The sequence below is a fragment of the Rhinatrema bivittatum genome, chromosome 4, assembly GCF_901001135.1.
Source record: "Rhinatrema bivittatum chromosome 4, aRhiBiv1.1, whole genome shotgun sequence".
Classification (NCBI taxonomy): Eukaryota; Metazoa; Chordata; class Amphibia; order Gymnophiona; family Rhinatrematidae; genus Rhinatrema; species Rhinatrema bivittatum.
In genome coordinates, this window is record NC_042618.1 from 235751376 (window position 1) to 235771241 (window position 19866).

The 19866-nt window shown below is 49.9% G+C and overlaps 1 protein-coding gene across 1 annotated transcript in view; it reads right to left on the reverse strand.

Annotated features, from left to right (window-relative positions):
• The window catches only part of B4GALNT3 (beta-1,4-N-acetyl-galactosaminyltransferase 3), a 397614-nt gene that overhangs the window by 24937 nt on the left and 352811 nt on the right, over nt 1–19866 (reverse strand). The window contains exons 15-16 of the mRNA XM_029599934.1: nt 13162–13460; nt 2733–2886 (exon numbers count right to left, since the gene is read on the reverse strand). Coding sequence (XP_029455794.1) covers nt 2733–2886; nt 13162–13460 — 453 coding nt within the window. The remainder of the gene's footprint in view (nt 1–2732; nt 2887–13161; nt 13461–19866) is intronic.

A 19866-nucleotide genomic window follows, 5' to 3' on the forward strand; every position in this document is an offset into this window, starting at 1 on the left:
AAAGGTCGTGATTATCAGATGAGGCTGAATAGTGAAACCCATTGTATGAATGGATTTACAGTCTGAAGATGAACGGCTGGGACAGAATAATCCCTATCCACTAGGGCTGTTCAGAAATACTCCATTTGTTTTCTAGCATGTGAAAGTTCACGATAGAAAAGGAGGAAAATTTGATATGGCGTATAATCTTCAGTGTTTAATGGTCATCCAGAGACTGTGTTAAGAAAATTGTCAGTACAGGTTTAGGGTACCAGAGAGCGCTCTGGGAAAGTAATAAAGAAGCTCACTGTTCCTGCTAAGACTGTGCAGTCGAATCTCTCTGGGACGGAGCCTAGCTTTACTTAAATAATCAGAACATACCTGTCTATAACATAGCAACCAACATCTGGACTTGGGAGGGAGAAACACACTCAGCATGCTGACAGCCCAAAGGAAGTGCATGAAACAAAAAACATTAACCTACACTTCAATCACCACATAGCCTCACTTGAATCTCTTCAAAAAACATACGTGCCTCAACTTCATAGGAGTGAATGGGGTGAAACAGAAGTTAGAGAGGAAACTAGAAGCATCCCTTTTGTTTTGTTTTTTTAATTATGGGTCAATTTTCAAAGGGTTTATGAGCCTGACTTAGGGCATTAGGTACCTAAATCGGCTCCTTTGAAAATTGATTCGGATTAAGCATCTAGATTTTTGAAGAAATTGCCTCCAGTCGTAAGCAGTAATTTCTAGAGTGTCTGCTGGTGTACTCCGTCTAGCAAGGCCACCATTCCGGGCTCCATGGTAACAGCTTTAGGCTTTTGGGTCATGCCCGGGGCCAGACCAGGAGGATATGTGGAGCATAATGTGGGAGAGTGAAGCAAATTACTGAGATATACTGCTGGGAGAGGAACTTGTAAAAAGAATGAGTACTGATAAGAGTTTGCTTAAAGAGGTGACTAAGCATTTATGGAATTTGAGAACCGATCAAGGTCTAAAAGTTCCACCAGAGGAAGAAGGATATGTAAATTTATATTTGTTTATCTTACTGCTTATCTCTACTGTATGATTCCTGTGACTCATCATTGATGTGCTTTTTTCAACCGCTGAGAATTAAAAGCTTCTATTGTTTTGGAAGACACCTTTTGAGTGAGATTGTATTACTTAACCCTGGGATGTGAGTTCGGAGTGTGAGTCTGCCACAAAGAAGGAGAAGAAAGGAAGAACCGTGATTCTAGGAATGCAGTCTGCTGGTCGTAGAGGGGAAAGGGAAGAGTTAGTGCTTTCCCCTGCCCAGCTTGAGAATATACAGCCCTTGCCTGTTGGCCACGCTCACTGCACCGTTTGTACATTTGTTTTGTCAATTTTGAACCCACAGAGACGTGGGGGTGCGGCTCCTAAACCTAGCATCAGAGAGATTTGATTGTTTTATGTGCCCCAGGGTGGCATTACAGGTGAATTTTCAACTGAAAATGTAGGTGCCTAAATTCAGCTAAAAATCCGCCTAGATTAAATGAGTAAAATTTAGGGATTTAATGGCTCAGCTTAGTTGAAAACTTTACCCCAGGCAAGGCATTTTTCAAAAGCCGTTTATCTAGGTAAAAACCAATTTTCTGGGGCAAAAGAGCTGCCAGACAACTTCACTCCCTCTACGCGGCTAAATCGATGCATTGTTCCACACCACGCACACTTTTACCCACAGAAAGGGGACATGCTCCAACTGGTCAGGGGAGGAAATATAGATTCTATTTTCAAGGAAAGCACCTGCAGAAAAAGCTGAGGGAAGCGTCAGTGGGAACCTTTACCAACGACGGGGCAAGTTGGAAAGGGTAAGCATGCATGTCCATTTCCCTGTGAGAACTGGTTCACGGCCCGTGGGGGGTAAAGAGGTACCTGAGCGACTTTGCAGCAATGTGAGCAGTTTGAAAATTGCCCCTGTAATTCTTTCTGCTTCGCAGGCAAAAGCCTTTGTAATCTCTAACGGGCCGAGACAGAAAACTTCACGGGAGAGCCGGCGAGCGCCCGCTCTCCCGACGTGCGCCCAGGCCACTCTCCTGGGCGCGCGATTCAGGAAGCCCAGATATGCAAATTAGGGCCCGCGGTAAAAAGGAGGCGCTAGGGACACTAGCACGTCCCTAGCGCCTCCTTTTTGACAGAAGCGGAGGCTGTCAGCGGGTTTGACAGTCGACACTTAATTTTACCAGCGTCGGTTGTCGAACCCGCTGACAGCCAGGGGTTCAGAAAACAGACGCCGGCAAAATTGAGCGTCCTTAAATTTTTGGGGCCTCCGACTTAATATCGCTATGATATTAAGTTGGAGGGTGTACAGAAAAGCAGTTTTTTCTGCTTTTCTGTTTACTTTCCCGGTGCCGGCCGAAATTAAAATGTGTGGCTTCGCTGCACATTTACTTTCTGAATCGCGTTGGAATAACTAATAGGCCATCAACATGCATTTGCATGTTGACGGCGCTATTAGTTTCAGGAGGGTTGGACGCGCGTTTTCCACACGCTATTACCCCTTACTGTATAAGGGGTAAAAATAGCGCGTGGAAAACGCGCGTCCAAATGGGGGCTAACGGTGTGCTCCGCCTGTGCGCACTTTACTGCATCGGCCCATAAGGAAACTACTAGTTCTTTCTTTCGCATGTGAAAGGCGCATGTCTTTTTTTCTTTTACCCATTCATATGTTTCACACGGCAACATGCATGCCGCTCATCCTGCTATGGTTTCTTTCTTCTGCCCTTCTTTATTACCTGGGTATGCTGGACCTTTTCAGGGCTGCCTGGACATCGAGATCCTCACTGCTGTAATCTGTGATAATCACATTGAAATTGGTATCCTGGGTAGCTCTGTACAGCTCCTCCATGTCAAAGATGAATTGCTGAACCCAGCGTGCCTGGTTTTTTACTGGGGAGTTGGAGGGTGGGTAGAAAGAACCAAAATTAAAAGCTGTTAAACACCAGAAAGAAGTACAACGTACCAACTATTTCAAGAATAAAGGTAGAATAATAATTCATAAGAAATCCAGAAGGCATTTTCAGAGACACTGTGCTGTGATTTGAAACACGCAGGGGCCGATGCAATAAAGTTCGCCCAGCCTAGCCACAGGTTTATGCGCAGTTGGACGCGAGTATTGGACTCGCTAGACTAGCACCCGATGCAATAAGGTGATTAGCGCATCCAGAATGCGTGCCCAAACTGTGTAGCCGATAGCGCTCCTTACATTTAATTTCCATGTAGATGAAGCTATTAGCTACTACCCCCAATGCAGAAAACTGCTGGGTGTCCAGTCCCAGCACAGGCTTTAAATCAATCTGCGAGTCAAGGGCTCAGGAGAAATTTAAAAAATAGTGTCCCTTGTGGTTCCTACCTTTATTCTTAAACACCTACTGCTGGCAGTGTTTAAGAATAAAGGTATAATGCAATGACTTGATGAAAAAAAAAATTCTGGGCGCATAATGTACGTGCAGAACAGACTCTCTCCAGGCCCCTTGCTACTGTGCGTGTACATTTGGCATCCAGAAATCGACCTGAAATCGGATAAAACAGATGCTCGTATTGAGTGCCCATTGCAACTGTGGGCACATAGCCACCACTCCTGGGGAGCCTGGTGCATTTGAGCGCTAGTGACACATAATTCTTCGCTAGCGCGTCATTTTTAACGCAGCAGCTCATTAAAATTTAGCATTGGGAAACCAGGAGAGATGGCTGTGCGAGCATGAGGATAAAAGGTGCCTGAACACGAGGGTCCGTTTTAACGCACATTTTATTGCCTCGGCCTGGCAGTGAGTACCAGCCCTTGACATTTTCGCTCTCCACATCACAGTTACGAGAGGAAGGGAAAAAAAAAATGATTTGTCTCTTTGCATGTGAGTAGCAGCCTGGTTTGTTAACTCCACATCATCTGATGATGCAAGTGCAAGACGTTACTCCACAGACTTATTGTACCACTTGATTAAATGCCCATCGGCAATGATGGGATTTGCAAATACAGTGATACCTCGGTTCTCGAACATAATTCGTTCCAGGAGGACGGTCGAGAACCAAATTGTTCGAGAACCGAAGCAATGAAACCCAATAGGAAATAATGGAAACTGGATTAATTCGTTCCAAGCCCCAGAAAATGCCTATTTACTGGCCTAATTTGTATATAATATGTATGTCTGCATTACCACTTCTGGCTTTCTTTGGACCCATGTCTAAGGGTTAAATTCAGTGTAAAGCGTGACTCTCTCCACAAAGCGTGACTCTCTCTCTGCACTCACACTGATGACGCAAGCAAGGCGCGCTGGGCCGAATGAACGCCATTCGGCTCAACTCGGCTCATCTCGGAAGTTCGAGTTCCAAATATTTGTTCGGATTCCAAGACAAAAGTTTCTCGAATCTCCTGGTCGAATACCGATTTGGTCGAAAGTCAAGGCGTTCGAGAACCGAGGTATCACTGTATACCTTAGACTTGGGGGAATTGATGGTGGTGGTGGTGGTGGGATGCTGGAGACGGCCCCTCGGGCTACTCAGCTGCTCACTCTGCCCATAGTGTTCATTCTGCCCTATTGCTGCTGCCTTGGACTGTCACAACCACCAAGCAACTAGCATCTTGAGGTCAGCTGACTGTCCTGCCTCGGCACCATCTCTGCCACTTGGCAGAGGACGGTGGAGGGTGAGAGGAGGAGAAGCATTACCAGGTGCATGAGGAGTTATCCACTGCTGCTGCCTCTGTTTCCCAGGGTTGTCTATGGTCAACACTGCAGCAAATCATCCATGCTATCAATCAGCGGCGCAAAAGGTGAGGCTCATGTGCTTATTCCCAGTGGCTTGAGGGGCAGGGCGCTATGCTCCTTTTGTGGGAGCGTGACAGACAGACAGGAAAAGGGTTTTATTATATAGGATAGAGAGGGAGTAATGATGAAACCTAATTGCAACCTTGTGCATGTTACAGCAAGGCATAATATATCAAAGCTACATTGTTTTAAAATTTAAAAAAATGCACAAAATGATGGAAGAAGTGGGGGAGTGGATTTGGTATTGCTTACCTGATTGAAACCCTCTTCCCAGAAAGGGAAGAAAGAGCATGCTGCCTTTAAAATAAGCTGCACCAGGAAGAGGCAAGGACTAGGGGGCATTCCATGAAGTTAGCAGGTAGCACATTTAAGACTAATCGGAGAAAATTCTTTTTCACTCAATGCATAATTAAGCTCTGGAATTTGTTGCCAGAGGATGTGGTTAGTGCAGTTAGTGTAGCTGGGTTCAAAAAAGATTTAGATAAGTTCTTCGAGGAGAAGTCCATTAATGGCTATTAATCAAGTTTACTTAGGGAATAGCCATTGCTATTAATTGCATCAGTAGCATGGGATCTTTATTTATTTTATTTTATTTATTTATTTAAGGTTTTTATATACCGAGAAACGTTGGGAACATCTTCTCGGTTTACAGAAAAAAAAACAAACCATAATGCAGCAACAGGCTTTACATGGAACATGGAACACAGAGTGATCAATCTAGGGGGTATCCAACAGCCAGAAGAGACGTTGAAAATGTCTACTTGGATTACATAAAAATGTAATGCAGTAACAGGCTTTACAATGAACAAGTAGCATAGGGAGTAATTGTTTGGTAATTGTTTGGGTAATTGCCAGGTTCTTATGGCCTGGATTGGCCACTGTTGGAAACAGGATGCTGGGCTTGATGGACCCTTGGTCTGACCCAGCATGGCAATTTCTTATGTTCTTATGTTCTTAACATGAACTTCCAGCCTAGGGAAAGCCAGAGTAATACTGAAGAGGTTATCACTGTGAAGGTGATTAAAACCTCTACTGAAGAGAAGAATCAGAGTTTCAGGTTAGGGGATTTGCATGTGACAAATCTCTCGATTATTGCTGTTGACTTACAGTATTAAAGCTGCATGGTTTACATTTGGAAGTTTGACAGCCATTTTTATTAAACTGCCTAGAGATTTAAAACAAAAAAAATCAAAACAACCTGGGCCTGATCTGGCAAGCGTTGTCACCCATTCTGTACATCCAATCTGTCCCCCTCCTGCACACATTTTATGGTCTTGGTCAGAACAGTTCTACGCAGGTAATTGCTAATTCTTGCTTTTTTTCCCCTTCCCCTTCCCCTGTCCCCCACCCCCACCCCACAGTGTGGCTCTAGAGGTGGGGCTGTCCGATGACTCTTTCCCTCCGGAAGATTTCATGATCATCTCCGGCATGTTGACTGTCAAGTGGGACAGGATTGCCCTGTATCCTTTGGCGTTTTGATACTAGCTCAGTGATGGCCAACCTTTTGAGCTCAGTGTGTCAAAATTCATTAAAAAAAACGAGCATAACTCGGGTGGTGTGTCACTTCTGGAAAAATCCATAATTTTGTGATATTTGTACCTCTAATTAATAACAAAAAGTTATAATTTTAATATATGTACTGTATTTATTAATAAAGCAAAAACAAATAATTCTTTACCTTACCTTAGTGACTTTTTTGTTGCTGAATTTCATTGGCTAAATCTTCAATTAAAACTAATAAGGATTTTAAAAAGCCCCTGCTGTCCCCTTCTGTGGGAGCTCTTGATTTCCAGTCACCCTGATATTGTCGAGGATTAGGAGGTTATCCTCTCTCTCTCTCACACATACTCACATGTCCATTCTCTCTCACACATACACTGTCACATACATACACATTCATGCTCTTATATCCACCATAATCTCTCACTCTCACTGACACTGACACACTCTCAGGCTCTAAAACACTCTATCCCACTCCACCCCCCCCCCCTCCCCACATACACACACAAACTCTTAATCCCTTGGATTTTCTCATACACACTCATGCTCTCACACACACACAAACACACACACCCAGGCAAGCTCCCAGTCATTCTCACACACACACACACTGACCCCCAGGCAGGCACCCATGCATTCACACACATACACCCCCAGGCAGAGTCCCATTCATACACACACTAAAGGCAGAACCTCCTCTCTTTTGCCAGCAACCTCGGAACCTCTCTCATTCCTCTGCTGCCACTGTCACTGCTGCCACATGGCTATTGGGGAGGTGCCGATTGCTGCTACTGACACTGAAGCCCATCCTGCTGCCTCCTCTGTGCAGGCCCCGTGGGCTTCCACTTTCTCCATGCTGATCTCATACATTGTGAGATTCGCATAGAGAAGGTGCTATTCTTGCACATTCCCAAAGATTACATGTGCCAATCACTAAAAAGTAATTTTTTTTTTTTTTTTTACCTTTGCTGTCTGATCTTAGTTTTCTAATTGGTTGGCCACAGGCTTTTTTTTTTTCCACCTTCCCTTTCTTATTTTTTTCCACCTTCCCTTTCTTATTTTTTTTGCCAATTCCTTTTATATTGTCTTTTTTTCTGTTTCTTTTCTCTCCATCTTCTTCCCTCAAACACAACGTCAGGTTCTTATTCTCACATGCATTTCTCTCTCTCACACACACACAGGATCTCACTGTCACATGCTCTCTCTCATACAATCATTTATACACACAGTCTCTCAATGGCACATGCTATCTGCCTCACATACACAGGTTCTCACTCCCAAATGCTGTCTTGCTCAAGCACAGGCTCTCACTGTCACATGCTGTCTCTCTCACACACACAGAGGCTCTCACATTCTGTCTCTGCAAACATTCAAGCAAGTCGTGTTGATTGGACACGGCGAGTGTAACAGAGGGAAAGCGCGCGAACTAGGATAGTCGCAGAGGGAAGGGCAGATTTACGAGGGCGGGAAAGAAGCAGTGTGGAGTGGGGAGAGGGGGGGGAAGAGCGGAGATAATTCAAACTAGAGGACGTGATTGGTTGGGTATCTGACGTCAGCCGAATTCAGGCAGTTGCCGAGGGAGAGTCAGAGGACAGGCAGGCGAAAAGTGTGGCGGTGATATAATTCGGTTGCGCGCTTCAGTAGGATAATAACGCCGGTATAGTGGAGAAAGTTAATTATTATGCGGCGGGTTGGTGAGAGGAAAAGCTTACCGTTAAGCCAAGGTAGGGCGGGTCCGGGAAAAGGGGGGCGAGCGGGTCCTGTGCTCAGCAGTGGGAGTGCCTTCCCCCCGGGCAGCCGGGCATGCCATTCTCCCACGCGGCCCGCAAGTGCTTCATGCGTAGTGATAGCCAGTTTAGGGGAGAGTGGGCTGGAGGCAGAGCCAGAGCAGGGAGTGCCAGGCGACTCGGTGGACGAGGGCGTGCCCAGCCGGGCTTACTCGCAGAGTCCAGGGCGCATCGGGCAGGAGTCTGCGGCACACCAGGAACGCGGCCAAGGAGATCATCAGGTTGGGGCGGGTGCCCCTGGGAGAGATGGGGGAGAGCGTGGTGCCGAACGGCGTGGTGAGAATGGAGGTGCGGCCGGTAGGGGGTCGGCAGACCCGAAGACGGCAGGAGGCGGTCGAACGAGAGGGTGCCTGGTGGTGAAAGGGGACGGAGGATGGAGCGGAGAGAAAGGCAGCGTTTCAACGGAGCGGACAGCAGGCGGCGGGGCCGTCGGCCGCGGGACCAGAAGGGCTGGAAGATGCGGGACGAGAGCGGCTGGACAGGCCGGCACAAGCAGACAGCCGTGCTGGGGCAGCATTGCCAGCACAGGGCAACTAGAGTGCGGTGAGTGTGGGCAGCGGCGAGAGCACGGGGTTGGATCGGGGGGTGGGGCAGTGGTCACGAGGTGGGGGAGGTAAGGGAGGGCAGCGACAGGGGTGAACGGCAAGCGTTCGGAGGTTGGAGGGAGTGGGATACTGGTTTGATGGACCAGGAGTTGGCGGGTTCCAGGGGGGATGGAGATGACGACAACAGTGTTCCAGGGATCGGGGGGGGAGGAGGGAGGAGGAGGGCGGAACTGACACCGGTGTGAGTATTTTTCCCTATGAGGAAGCAGCGGGAGTCCGCAGGCAGCGGGAAACAAACATGGAAGATAGATGGGGCAGAGACCCGGTTTACCCAACTGTGGAAGAGCCAGTAGTTGGAAGAGTTGACAGAACGCGTGGAGAGGCGGCGAAGTCCTGAATTTGGGGAGCGCCTGAAGGTAAAGGTATCAAAAGAGGATCTGAGACAGAAGCGGTGGTTCAGTCAAAGAAGCGCAAACATGCGAGCAGTTCGAGTGATACTGAAAGTAGCTCGTCTGACTCCTCTTCATCAGCATCCAGCAGTAGTCGGCGGGGAAGACGGGGCGGCATGGGGCCGGTGCAAGACATGGGGCACCCCGCAATAGCGTCTTTAACGGAATTGTGGGAAGGTGTGCCGGGTAGGATACGGAGGCGTATAAAAAAGCGTAAGTATGTGAACATATTTAGATTAATTGAGGGCAGGCGGGAGGGTCGGAGGAAACGAGGAAAGAGCAGCAAGAAGAAGAAGTGCTCGGAGTCAGGAGTGCGGGTGACAACAAATATATTAAATTGGCTCAGGGGTTTTTTACGCTTAGCTAGCGTGGTAGGGCACTACTGCCCCGAGCAGCACGGGGCATTGTTAGCTTATTGTGACAGTATTTTAGGGGCTTTTCGGGATTATGAAGGATGGGCGTGGCTCAACTACGATGAGCATTTCCGAGAAAAGATGGCGGGCAACAGGTTCATGTCTTTGGGCACTCAGGACATCAACTTGTGGCTCAAGCAGATGACCAATAAGGGCGCGGCAATGGGCAAGGGGGGAGGCAGTGGCTTGGGGTCAGGGGAGGACGTCCAGGCTAGCGGGGGAGGCCTGGGAGGAGGAAATATGTCATCTAGGGGGAGTGGATCGCTGGGTAAGGACGGTAAAGGGGCGATTCTGAAAGGAGAGGTCTGTTGGAGGTTTAATAGGGCTACTTGTTTGTTCCCGGATTGTAAGTTCAAGCATGCGTGTGCCTCGTGTGGGGGGGCGTCATCCTAGCGTCAAGTGCACGCAGGCTGGGAGTAAGCCGGGGGAAAAAAATTGGTAAATAAAAAACAAAAACAAAAAAAAAAAAAGAGACTAAGATAAGGCAACTTAGCATATAACTTGGGGGACGCAGGGTATGGTTTTTCAATGATATTTGGCATTTAGTTTGGGGGACGGGTCAGGTAGGTGGTATGGATGGTTCTGTTAGTCCGGCTTGGGCCGGTTCGGTGGCAGCGGTAGTCAGTGTGACTATTTTCTTTATCAGATGTCGACGGCGTAGGACGATGTGAGGCGCGGCATGTACGAACGGTGACAACGAGGGAAGAAGAATGGGCGCTCATCCGAGCATCCATAACTCCGAGTACTTGGTCTGCTTACTCACGGGGTTACGCGTTTGTCGCGGATTTCTTGGGGGGGGAGAGGGTGGACGGGTGGGCCGGTAAGAGAGCAATGGCTAGTGGACTTCGTGTTAGAGGCGAAAGGTGGGGGAAGCACTCTCATTTCTACCAGATTACAATTACTGGGGTTTCCTTCTTTAGTAAGTTGAGGGGTCAGGGTAATCCGATGAGCAGTTTTCGGTTACGGAAAGTGTTAGGTGGGTGGCAAAGAGGCGGGGGGGAGAAGGCAGGATAAGCGATTGCCAATCCGGTACTACGACTTGGTGAGGCTAGGGGAATGCTTACCATGCGTTTGTTGGTCCCAGTACGAAGCCGTGCTATTTCGCATTGCGTTTTCGTGGGCATTCTTTGGTGCGTTATGGGTCAGTGAGTTGGTCGCTAGGTCAGGGAGGGTCGGCGGGTCCTCTGGGCTCAGAGCGCAGTGGGTAAGTATTAACGAGAGGGAAGTAGTGCTCTTCCTTCCACGGTCAAAAACGGATCAGAAAGGCAGAGGCACCACCGTATGGCTATTGCCGGCTGAGAGCGAGGTGGTATGTCCTGTGAGGACAGCGTTGCACTACGTCAGTCGGCGGCCTAAGGTAACAGGGCCGTTCCTGGTGCACGAATCGGGATTGGCGTTGATGAAATTTCAATTCTCGCAAGTCCTCAGGAAGGTGATCGCAGCCAAAGGGAGGGATCCATATGGATTCTGTACCCACTCTTTTCGTATAGAAGCAGCGACTTCGGCGGCGGAGGTGGGAATGTTGGAAGTGGGAATCAAGAGTATTGGGCAGTGGGCATCGAAAGCTTTCAAGCGATACGTACGCTTGGATAAGAATTAGTTTCATACGCAACAGGGGAGGAAAGGGCTAGGATTGCGAGGGAAGGGGGTGTAAGGCGGGGAGGGGGGGTAAGGTATCCGTTGACATGATGTGGTAATGCTTGTTTTTATTACAGCAGAGAGGGGGTGGAGAAGTGGCACCAAATGCGCCTGGATCGTGGGCCATTCTTTTGTACATCGCGCACAGCGATGCGCCATGAAGAGACCAAATGGAGAGCATCTGGAGCTGGAGCGCTTGGGATGGAGCATCGCCTGGTTTAGTCAACGTGGCATGGAATGGGACGAGTTCCTGCCGTTCGTGTCGGAAAGAATAGACTAATGGGGGGTACCGGATATTATACTGGTGCATTCGGGGGGCAATGATGTGGGGAAGAAAACATGCAGACAGTTGCTCAGGGTATCTTCTGGACCCTGGGAGCCAATGGGGGATGAGGAGCTTGCTGAGCTAACCAGGAACAAAAGGAAAACAGCAAGGGCTTTTGGCTTTCAAATCTCCCAGGCAGCAGAGAGAGAGAGAAAGAAATGAGAGTCCTACTGTGAGAGATCAGGAGAGCTTTTTCCTGCATTGATGGAAGCTGAAGGAGCTAGCCTGTTCACCAGTAGAGATGTGTATCGTGTGATCGATCGTCTTAACGATCGATTTTGGCTGGGGGGGGGGGGGGGGAGGGAATCGGATCGTCGCGGTTTTGTTTTTTAAAATATCGTGTAAATCGTAAATCGGGGGAGGGCGGGAAAACCGGCACACTAAAACATCCCTAAAACCCACCCCGACCCTTTAAAATAAATCCCCCACCCTCCCGAACCCCCCCAAAATGTCTTAAATTACCTGGGGTCCAGTGGGGGGGGTCCCGTTGTGATCTTCTACTCTCGGGCCACGAGTGCGTTGATAGAAAATGGCGCCGGCGCCATTTTGGTTCCTGTCCCCGACGTCACGAGCGTAGAAGATCGCTCCCGGACCCCTGCTGGACCCCCAGGGACTTTTGGCCAGCTTGGGGGGGCCTCCTGACCCCCACAAGACTTGCCAAAAGTCCAGCGGGGGTCCGGGAACGACCTCCTGCACTCGAATCGTGTTGCCGTAATGAAAAATGGCGCCCGCTGTACGGCCGGCGCCATTTTGCCGTACGGCTATATGGCCAGCTGTTCCAGAAATCCAGAGACTGGAAGGCAGAGTCAGCACCTGGACACATTGGACAGAAAGGAAAGCTGCTTGCTGACCCTGCCAAAGGGGAAGCACAACTAATCAGAGTTCCTCTGAAGGGGAACACGTTTACAGGGTAGTTGTGTGCTCTTCCCTACCTGTGTGAGTGGAGAGACAGTTTTGGAAGAAATGGTAAGTTACCTAATCCCACTAGGTCTGCTTGTTTCGCCAGAAATTCTGATCTTGCTGCAGTGCTAAGGCAGGTTTGTGAAGTCCAAGGAACTGCAGTAAGGAGTTGGGAGTTGGGAATAGAATCCACGTAGATTCAAAAACAAAGATTAGTGAGCTGGATGAGGAGAGTGCATCATAGTAAAGAAAAAGAAAACCCCAGCTGTTACTAGAGAACTGGGTCCTAATGATGTTTATTTTTTTTTTTGTGTGCACAAACATAGCAATATCAGACAATTCTTGGGGTTTTTTTTTTCTGTTGGGTACCCAGTATTGCCTTATTTATGCATATGGTTACTGTTTTAAATGTTTCAGGTACTTGTATAGTGCATAGACGTGAATGAAACTCTTGTTTGCCAGATTGTGATTCAGGGAGTTTCTTTCTTGTTATCCCATGAGATGCTGCACACTGTTTCACTTTACAAGTATTTTCTCCCAATTGTACAATTTGACAGCGTTCCAGTAAAAGTTTTGCGACCTCTTTACCTGGATATCTCTGTTTTTTAAATCTGTGAGAGGAGGGGGAAAGCTGTCTAGGGAGACCAAGTGTGGTATTGGAGGGGAACTTGGGGCACCGCCCCTTCAGGTTAAGCAAACTTGCAGATATATTATGTAGGATTGTTTCAACTATGATAATTGCCCCTCCCTTGGCAACAGGTGACCTAAACTACCTCAGAGATAGTTTCAAAGCTAAGCTAGGATCAATACCCCCTTTATACTCAAGTAGCTGCCACCAGCTTACCTGGCACGATGAAGTGGACAACAGCCTGGTGCTGCCAGGAAAAACCTGTTGGCCAGCAAAGTTCTGGGTTCTCTTGAATGCCCATCAAATGCCGCCTGCCCCAGATTAGGTTTCTCATGCTCCTTTCTTCCTTCTGATCTTCAATGTAACTACCATGCCAGTTACGAGCAAAAACATACTCTGACAGGCGAACGGTCCTGGTTCCTTTCTCCAACAGCTCTAGCTCAAGCAGGTAACGACTCCCACGTACACGATCCGCACGTTTTTCCACGTTCACAATGCGCTGCAGCTGGTATATCCTGACAGACAGCAAGCCATTCACAGATCTTAACACACAGGGTTGGGAACAGGTCTTTATCTCTTTAAGTCAAGTTAAGAGTTCCCTATTTCTTTTTTTACATCTTCAGTGCATTTTTTATTTTCATTTATTTTACAATACTCTTGTTTTCACAAAATGTTATCCAAAACTGTTTAGAATACTCAGCATAAAATTCATTCTTCAATTTAGGACACAACTCACTCAATTTCATTTTAGCTGGATTTAGAGAACAAAAGCAAGTGATGAGAAAATCAGGAGACAGCATACTCTTTCTCAAAATGCATTATAGTTTTATCAATTTTTCTCTGAAAGATCTTTAAGAATTTCATTAGATGGCTTACTACTGGCTGCAGAACTGCATGCTGTTGTGTTCCGCGGCCGTGGTAGGCCACGACTGCGGTCCCCCTACCTTACCCATGATGGTGAACCGCCACGGGAGTCCCGGGGGAAGGCCCCGACCTGAGGCCCGTCGCTCCGGCACGGGTCCCTGTGCTGCTCGCCGCAGGGGGAGCCGTCCCTGCTCCCCCCTCGCGGCGTCCAGCAGCGTTTTCCTCCGCGGGGGAAATCCAAGATGGCTGCCGCCATCTTTAGATGCGAGGCCGAGCCTCCTTGGCTGATTTAAAGGGACCTGATCCCTTTAACCAGCTGCAGCTGTTCCCTATCAGCCAGAGCAGGGGAAGTATATAAGCCAGCTTCCTCTGCTCATTCCTCGACTTGGCAACGTCCTTCGTTCATCAGGTCTGCTTGCTTCGGTGAGTCTTCCTGTGCTTTGGATCCGTTCCTGTCTTGTCTTGGTGTTCCTGGTTCCTGACTTCGGATCGGCTAGCGGTGATTCCTGGTATTGACTTCGGATCGGCTAGTGGTGATTCCTGGTATTGACTTAGGATTGGCAAGTGGCGATTCTCTGGTGTGTGACTTCGGACTGGCTAGTGGTGATCCCTCGGTGTGTGACCTCGGACTGGTAAGCGACTTCCCTCTGGCACTTGACCTCGGAATCCTTCTTGACCGCCGTCTTCAAGGCCCTGCCTAAGTCCCAGCGGCCCGGGTCCCTTCGGGCTCCTCCCGGGGGGACCGCGGGTCTCCAGGGGTGAAGCTCCAGTCAGCCCTTGCACTGAGTTCCTTGACCCCTCTAAGCTCCACCTAAGTCCCAGCTGTCTGGGTCCCTACAGGCTCCTCCTTGGGGGACCACAGACTTCCAGTGGCGAAGACACAGCTCCTCTCTTCTCATCTCTGCATCCGCCTCCACAGTCGCCTCCGTCTCCAGTGCCGAGGGTCAGCTGGTCACGTCTCCTGCTCTGCCTCACCACCCGACGGGAGAACCTACGGATCTTCTCCTAAGGTACACCATCCTCCTGTGGGTCCAAGGGTCCACAAGCCGAGCATAACAGATTGCCAAGTCCATGGACCCGGCAGAGGCATCCGCCCGCCAGGCCATTCCGTGAATGGCCCAGCGCCTGATGGACCCACAAAGAACTCTGGATGCCCTGTTTTCTTCAGTGCAGAGCTTAAACCAGCACTTCGATGCATTGGGACCTATGAATCCTACGCTGCCATCTCCGCCTGCAGCTTCTGGGGGTCGTCCGGTAATCCACTTGCCCACACAGCCACGTTTTTCTGGGGAACCTCGGGCCTGCAGGGGTTTCATTAACCAGTGCAATATGCACTTCCGCCTGCAGGCCACCCTCTTTCCTGATGATGCCACCAAGACCACCTTTAACCTGGCTCATCTTGAAGGGAAGGCCCTAGAATGGGCTTCCCCTCTGTGGGAACGGGACGATCCCGTTCTAAGGAACCTAAGAGAGTTCTGGGAGTTGTTCCAGATAAACTTCAGTGATCCGACTCAAGAAGTTTCTGCCAGGCCGAAGCTGCTGCAGTTACGTCAAGGCTCGAGGACATTGGCTGAATATGCCATAGACTTCCGGACACTCTCTTCAGAGCTCGGCTGGGACCCTGAATGTCCACACACCATCTTTTTTCAGGGGTTGAGTCCCCGGATTAAGGACGAGCTCGCGGGACGAGAGATTCCGAAGTCCTTGAACGCCTTGATCGACTTGGCAGGCGCATTGACCGGCGCCACCAGGAGCGCACCCAAAGCCGCAACTCCGTCCAGATGCCCTCGACATTCGCCCTCGCCCAAGGGTAGATCGGGAACCCCCCAATCTCTGCCTGACGAGCCCATGGAATTGGGTCGTGGAAAATTGTCTACTCACGAGCGCCATCGGCGAATTAAGGAGGGTCTCTGCTTTTATTGCGGCACAGCGGGCCACCGAATAGCCACGTGCCCTGCATGATCGGAAAACTCCCGGGCCTAGGACCTGAGGGAGGTCTCTTCCTAGGCCTGACGTCACCAGCACCTCCACTAACACTACCAGTGGCGCTAATGTCACCTGCGGGTGAGTTTCATACGTTAGCTCTGGTAGACTCTGGCGCCGGCGGCAATTTTATTATGCAGAAATTGGTGGAGCACCTGAAGATCCCACTGGTCCATGTTCCCGCTCCTCTGGTCATCTCGTCGTTTCAAGGGAAACCTCTCCCGGGTCGTGTGACTCACATCACAGAATCCACCCCACTCAGGGTTGGGCTCCTTCATCGCGAGCAGATGGCTTTTCATGTCCTGGAGCATTTGATACACCCGGTTGTCTTGGGCCTCCCCTGGCTCCAGGAACACGGCCCCCAGTTTGACTGGAAGACCTTACAACCGACACGTTGGGGACTGAGCTGTCATGACAAGTGCCTCCAATCTGTAATCCCAGTCTCTTGCTCTGTTGCCTCCACCAGCCTTCCAGGCCTGCTGGCCCCCTATGCTTCGTACGAGTATGTATTCTCGAAGCAGAAGGCCGAGATACTTCCACCCCATCGATCGTTCGATTGTGCCATCAACCTCTTCCCTGGCACTGAGCCTCCTTGGGGCCGCACCTATGCCCTCTCACCTGCAGAGATGCAGGCCATGAATGAGTACATCAGGGAAAACCTGGAGAGGGGCTTCATTCGGAAGTCAAAGTCCCCCGCAGGGGCAGGGTTCTTCTTCGTCGGGAAGAAGGATGGAACTCTTCACCCCTGCATTGACTACCGGGGTTTGAATGCTAAACGGTCAAGGATCGTTATCCCTTGCCCCTCATCTCTGAGCTCTTTGACCGGCTACAAGGTGCGAGGATCTTTTCCAAGTTGGACCTTCGAGGGGCTTACAACCTCATCTGAATCAGGGAGGGTGATGAATGGAAGACAGCCTTCAACACCTGAGATGGCCACTATGAGTATTTGGTGATGCCGTTCGGGCTCTGTAATGCCCCCGCAGTATTTCAGAATACTATGAATGAGATACTCCGCGATCTCTTGTACCAGTGCGTGGTCATATACTTAGACGACATCTTGATCTTCTCCGACACTCTGGCCACCCACCGCCAGCATGTCGTCCAAGTGCTACAACGCCTCAGGGAACATAAATTGTATGCGAAGCTCGAAAAGTGCCACTACGACCATTCTGCCCGGGAAAACCCTAGTTCCGCCACATTTGCGGAAACAAGCCTTGGCATGGGCTCACGACTCTCGCTGTTCCGGCCACCCTGGACAATCCCGGACGTTACAGACCCTGGTGGCCTAAGATTAATAAAGATGTCCAGGCATATATGGAGTCCTGCCAGGCATGTGCCCGCCACAAGAGGATCCCCGGTTCGACCCCGGGATTACTTCAACCCTTGTCCACGCCGTCAGAACCGTGGACCCATGTGGCAACCGACTTCGTGGTTGATCTACCACTATCTAGTGGCAACACCGTGATTTGGGTGGTCGTCGACCGTTTTACTAAAATGGCGCATTTTGTGCCATTGCCAGGATTGCCATCCGCTCCACAGCTGGCCCAGTTGTTTGTCCAGCACATCTTCCGGCTACATGGTCTACCTAAAAGCATCCTCTCGGATCGAGGGCCTCAATTTACTGCCAAGTTTTGGAGGGCCCTCTGCCAAAAGTTCGACGTCACTTTAGATTACACGTCGGGTTATCACCCACAGACCAATGATCTCGCAGAGAGAACCAGACGCTGAAACAGTTCCTCCGCATTTACGTCAATGAAAAACAAGATGACTGGGCTAGCCTGCTACCGTGGGACGAATTTGCGCTTAAGTCCCATCTCTCTGCAGCTACTGGATCCTCCCTATTCCAAATAGTGTATGGGAAACAGCTACGCCCGCCACTGCCTGATCCCATCTCAGTCTCATCGCGGGTAGCCCAGCTCTCTGCTGATGAGTTCCACCGCCTGTGGGTTTCCACTAAATGCACCCTGATCAAGGCCAGTCAGGCAGCGAAAAGGTATGCTGATCAACGAAGAAGGTCATACCCGCCTCTCCGGCCTGGCCAAAAGGTTTGGTTGAGCACACAATTCCTCCTCCTGAAACTGCCATCAGCACGGCTGGCTCCACGATTCATCGGGCCGTTTCCCATCATCCAGCAGGTGGGTGCTGTCTCGTATCAACTACGTCTTCCGCCTTCCCTTAAGATACACAACACGTTCCACGTGTCCCTCCTGAAGCCCTTGGTCTTATCATGGCCTTCCAGGATGCCTCAGACTCCCCAACCGATTGCCTCCAAAGATGACCTCACCTATCAAGTCCGAGAGGTCCTAGATGTAAGGAAACATCGGAAGAAATGGGAGTACCTGTTAGCGTGGGAAGGCTTCGGTCCAGAAGAAAACTCCTGGGAGCCATTGGCTAACATCCTGGACCGAAATCTGCTGGAGCGATTCCACAAAGACCATCCGGCTAAATCCAGGCCTCCGGGGAGGCGCCCTAAAGAGGGGGGTACTGTTGTGTTCCGCGGCCATGGAAGGCCACGACAGCGGTCCCCCTACCTTGCTCATGACGGTGAACCGCCGCGGGAGTCCCGGGGGAAGGCCCCGACCTGAGGCCCGTCGCTCCAGCACAGGTCCCCGTGCTGCTCGCCGCAGGGGGAGCCGTCCCTGCTCCCCCCTCGCGGCGTCCAGCAGCGTTTTCCTCTGCGGGGGAAATCCAAGATGGCCGCCACCATCTTTAGGCACGAGGCCGCGCCTCCTTGGCTGATTTAAAGGGACCTGATCCCTTTAACCAGCTGCAGCTGTTCCCTATCAGCCAGAGCAGGGGAAGTATATAAGCCAGTTTCCTCTGCTCATTCCTCAACTTGGCAACGTCCTTCGTTCGTCAGGTCTGCTTGTTTCGGTGAGTCTTCCTGTGCTTTGGATCCGTTCCTGTCTTGTCTTGGTGTTCCTGGTTCCTGACTTTGGATTGGCTAGCGGTGATTCCTGGTATTGACTTCGGATTGGCAAGCGGTGATTCTCTGGTGTGTGACTTCGGACTGGCTAGTGGTGATCCCTCGGTGTGTGACCTCGGACTGGTAAGCTACTTCCCTCTACCACTTGACCTCGGACTCCTTCTTGACCGCCGTCTTCAAGGACCAGCCTAAGTCCCAGCCCAGGTCCCTATGGGCTCCTCCCGGGGGGACCGCGGGTCTCCAAGTGTGAAGCTCCAATCAGCCCTTGCACCGAGTTCCTTGACCTCTCTAAGGTCCACCTATGTCCCAGTGGTCTGGGTCCCTATGGGCTCCTCCTGGGGGGGACCACAGACTTCCAGTGGCGAAGACACAGCTCCTCTCTTCTCGTCTCTGCATCCGCCTCCACAGTCACCTCCATCTTCACTGCCGAGGGTCAGCTGGTCACGTCTCCTGTTCTGCCTCGCCACCCGATGGGAGAACCTATGGATCTTCTCCTAAGGTATACCATCCTCCTGTCGGTCCAAGGGTCCACAAGCCGAGCATAACACATGCTGTGATGCAGATGATCTAAAGTTTACTCCTATTCTGTAACAATAGGAAACATCTTTGATACATCAGGTCTCCAGCTATAGGAATGATCTTGGGTTTCTTCTCAGAGCAAATAAAATTGAGGCGCATCACTGATATGATGCACCCTATCTCAGAAACTATGGATAAGGATGATAGTATAAGAGATTATGAACTTTTTTTTTCTTGGGGTGGGGGGAGGTAATTTTTAAATGCAGACATGCTTGTTAAAATGAATTTTTGAAAATTAGCCAGGACTCAGAGGTTATACATGTAAAGGTACAGGAGGAAGCAATTTTGCACTTACCTTGCCACTTACTGGAAAGAGGCGCTCCCGGAGGTGGAGTTGGGGTAGGTAAATTATTTACATATCAACTTTTGATTTCTGAAAGCATGCATGTAAATGTACACATGCACATCTACACCTGCTCTCTAGCAATATAAATGTGCATGCCTATGTCATGCTAATGTATATGTATGCCTACTAATCTTCAAAGTGATCTTTAGGCACGCAAGGCCACGTGTGCAAAGTGCATGTAGGCTGTTAGAAAACTGGGATCTTTGTGGCGCAAATGAATGAT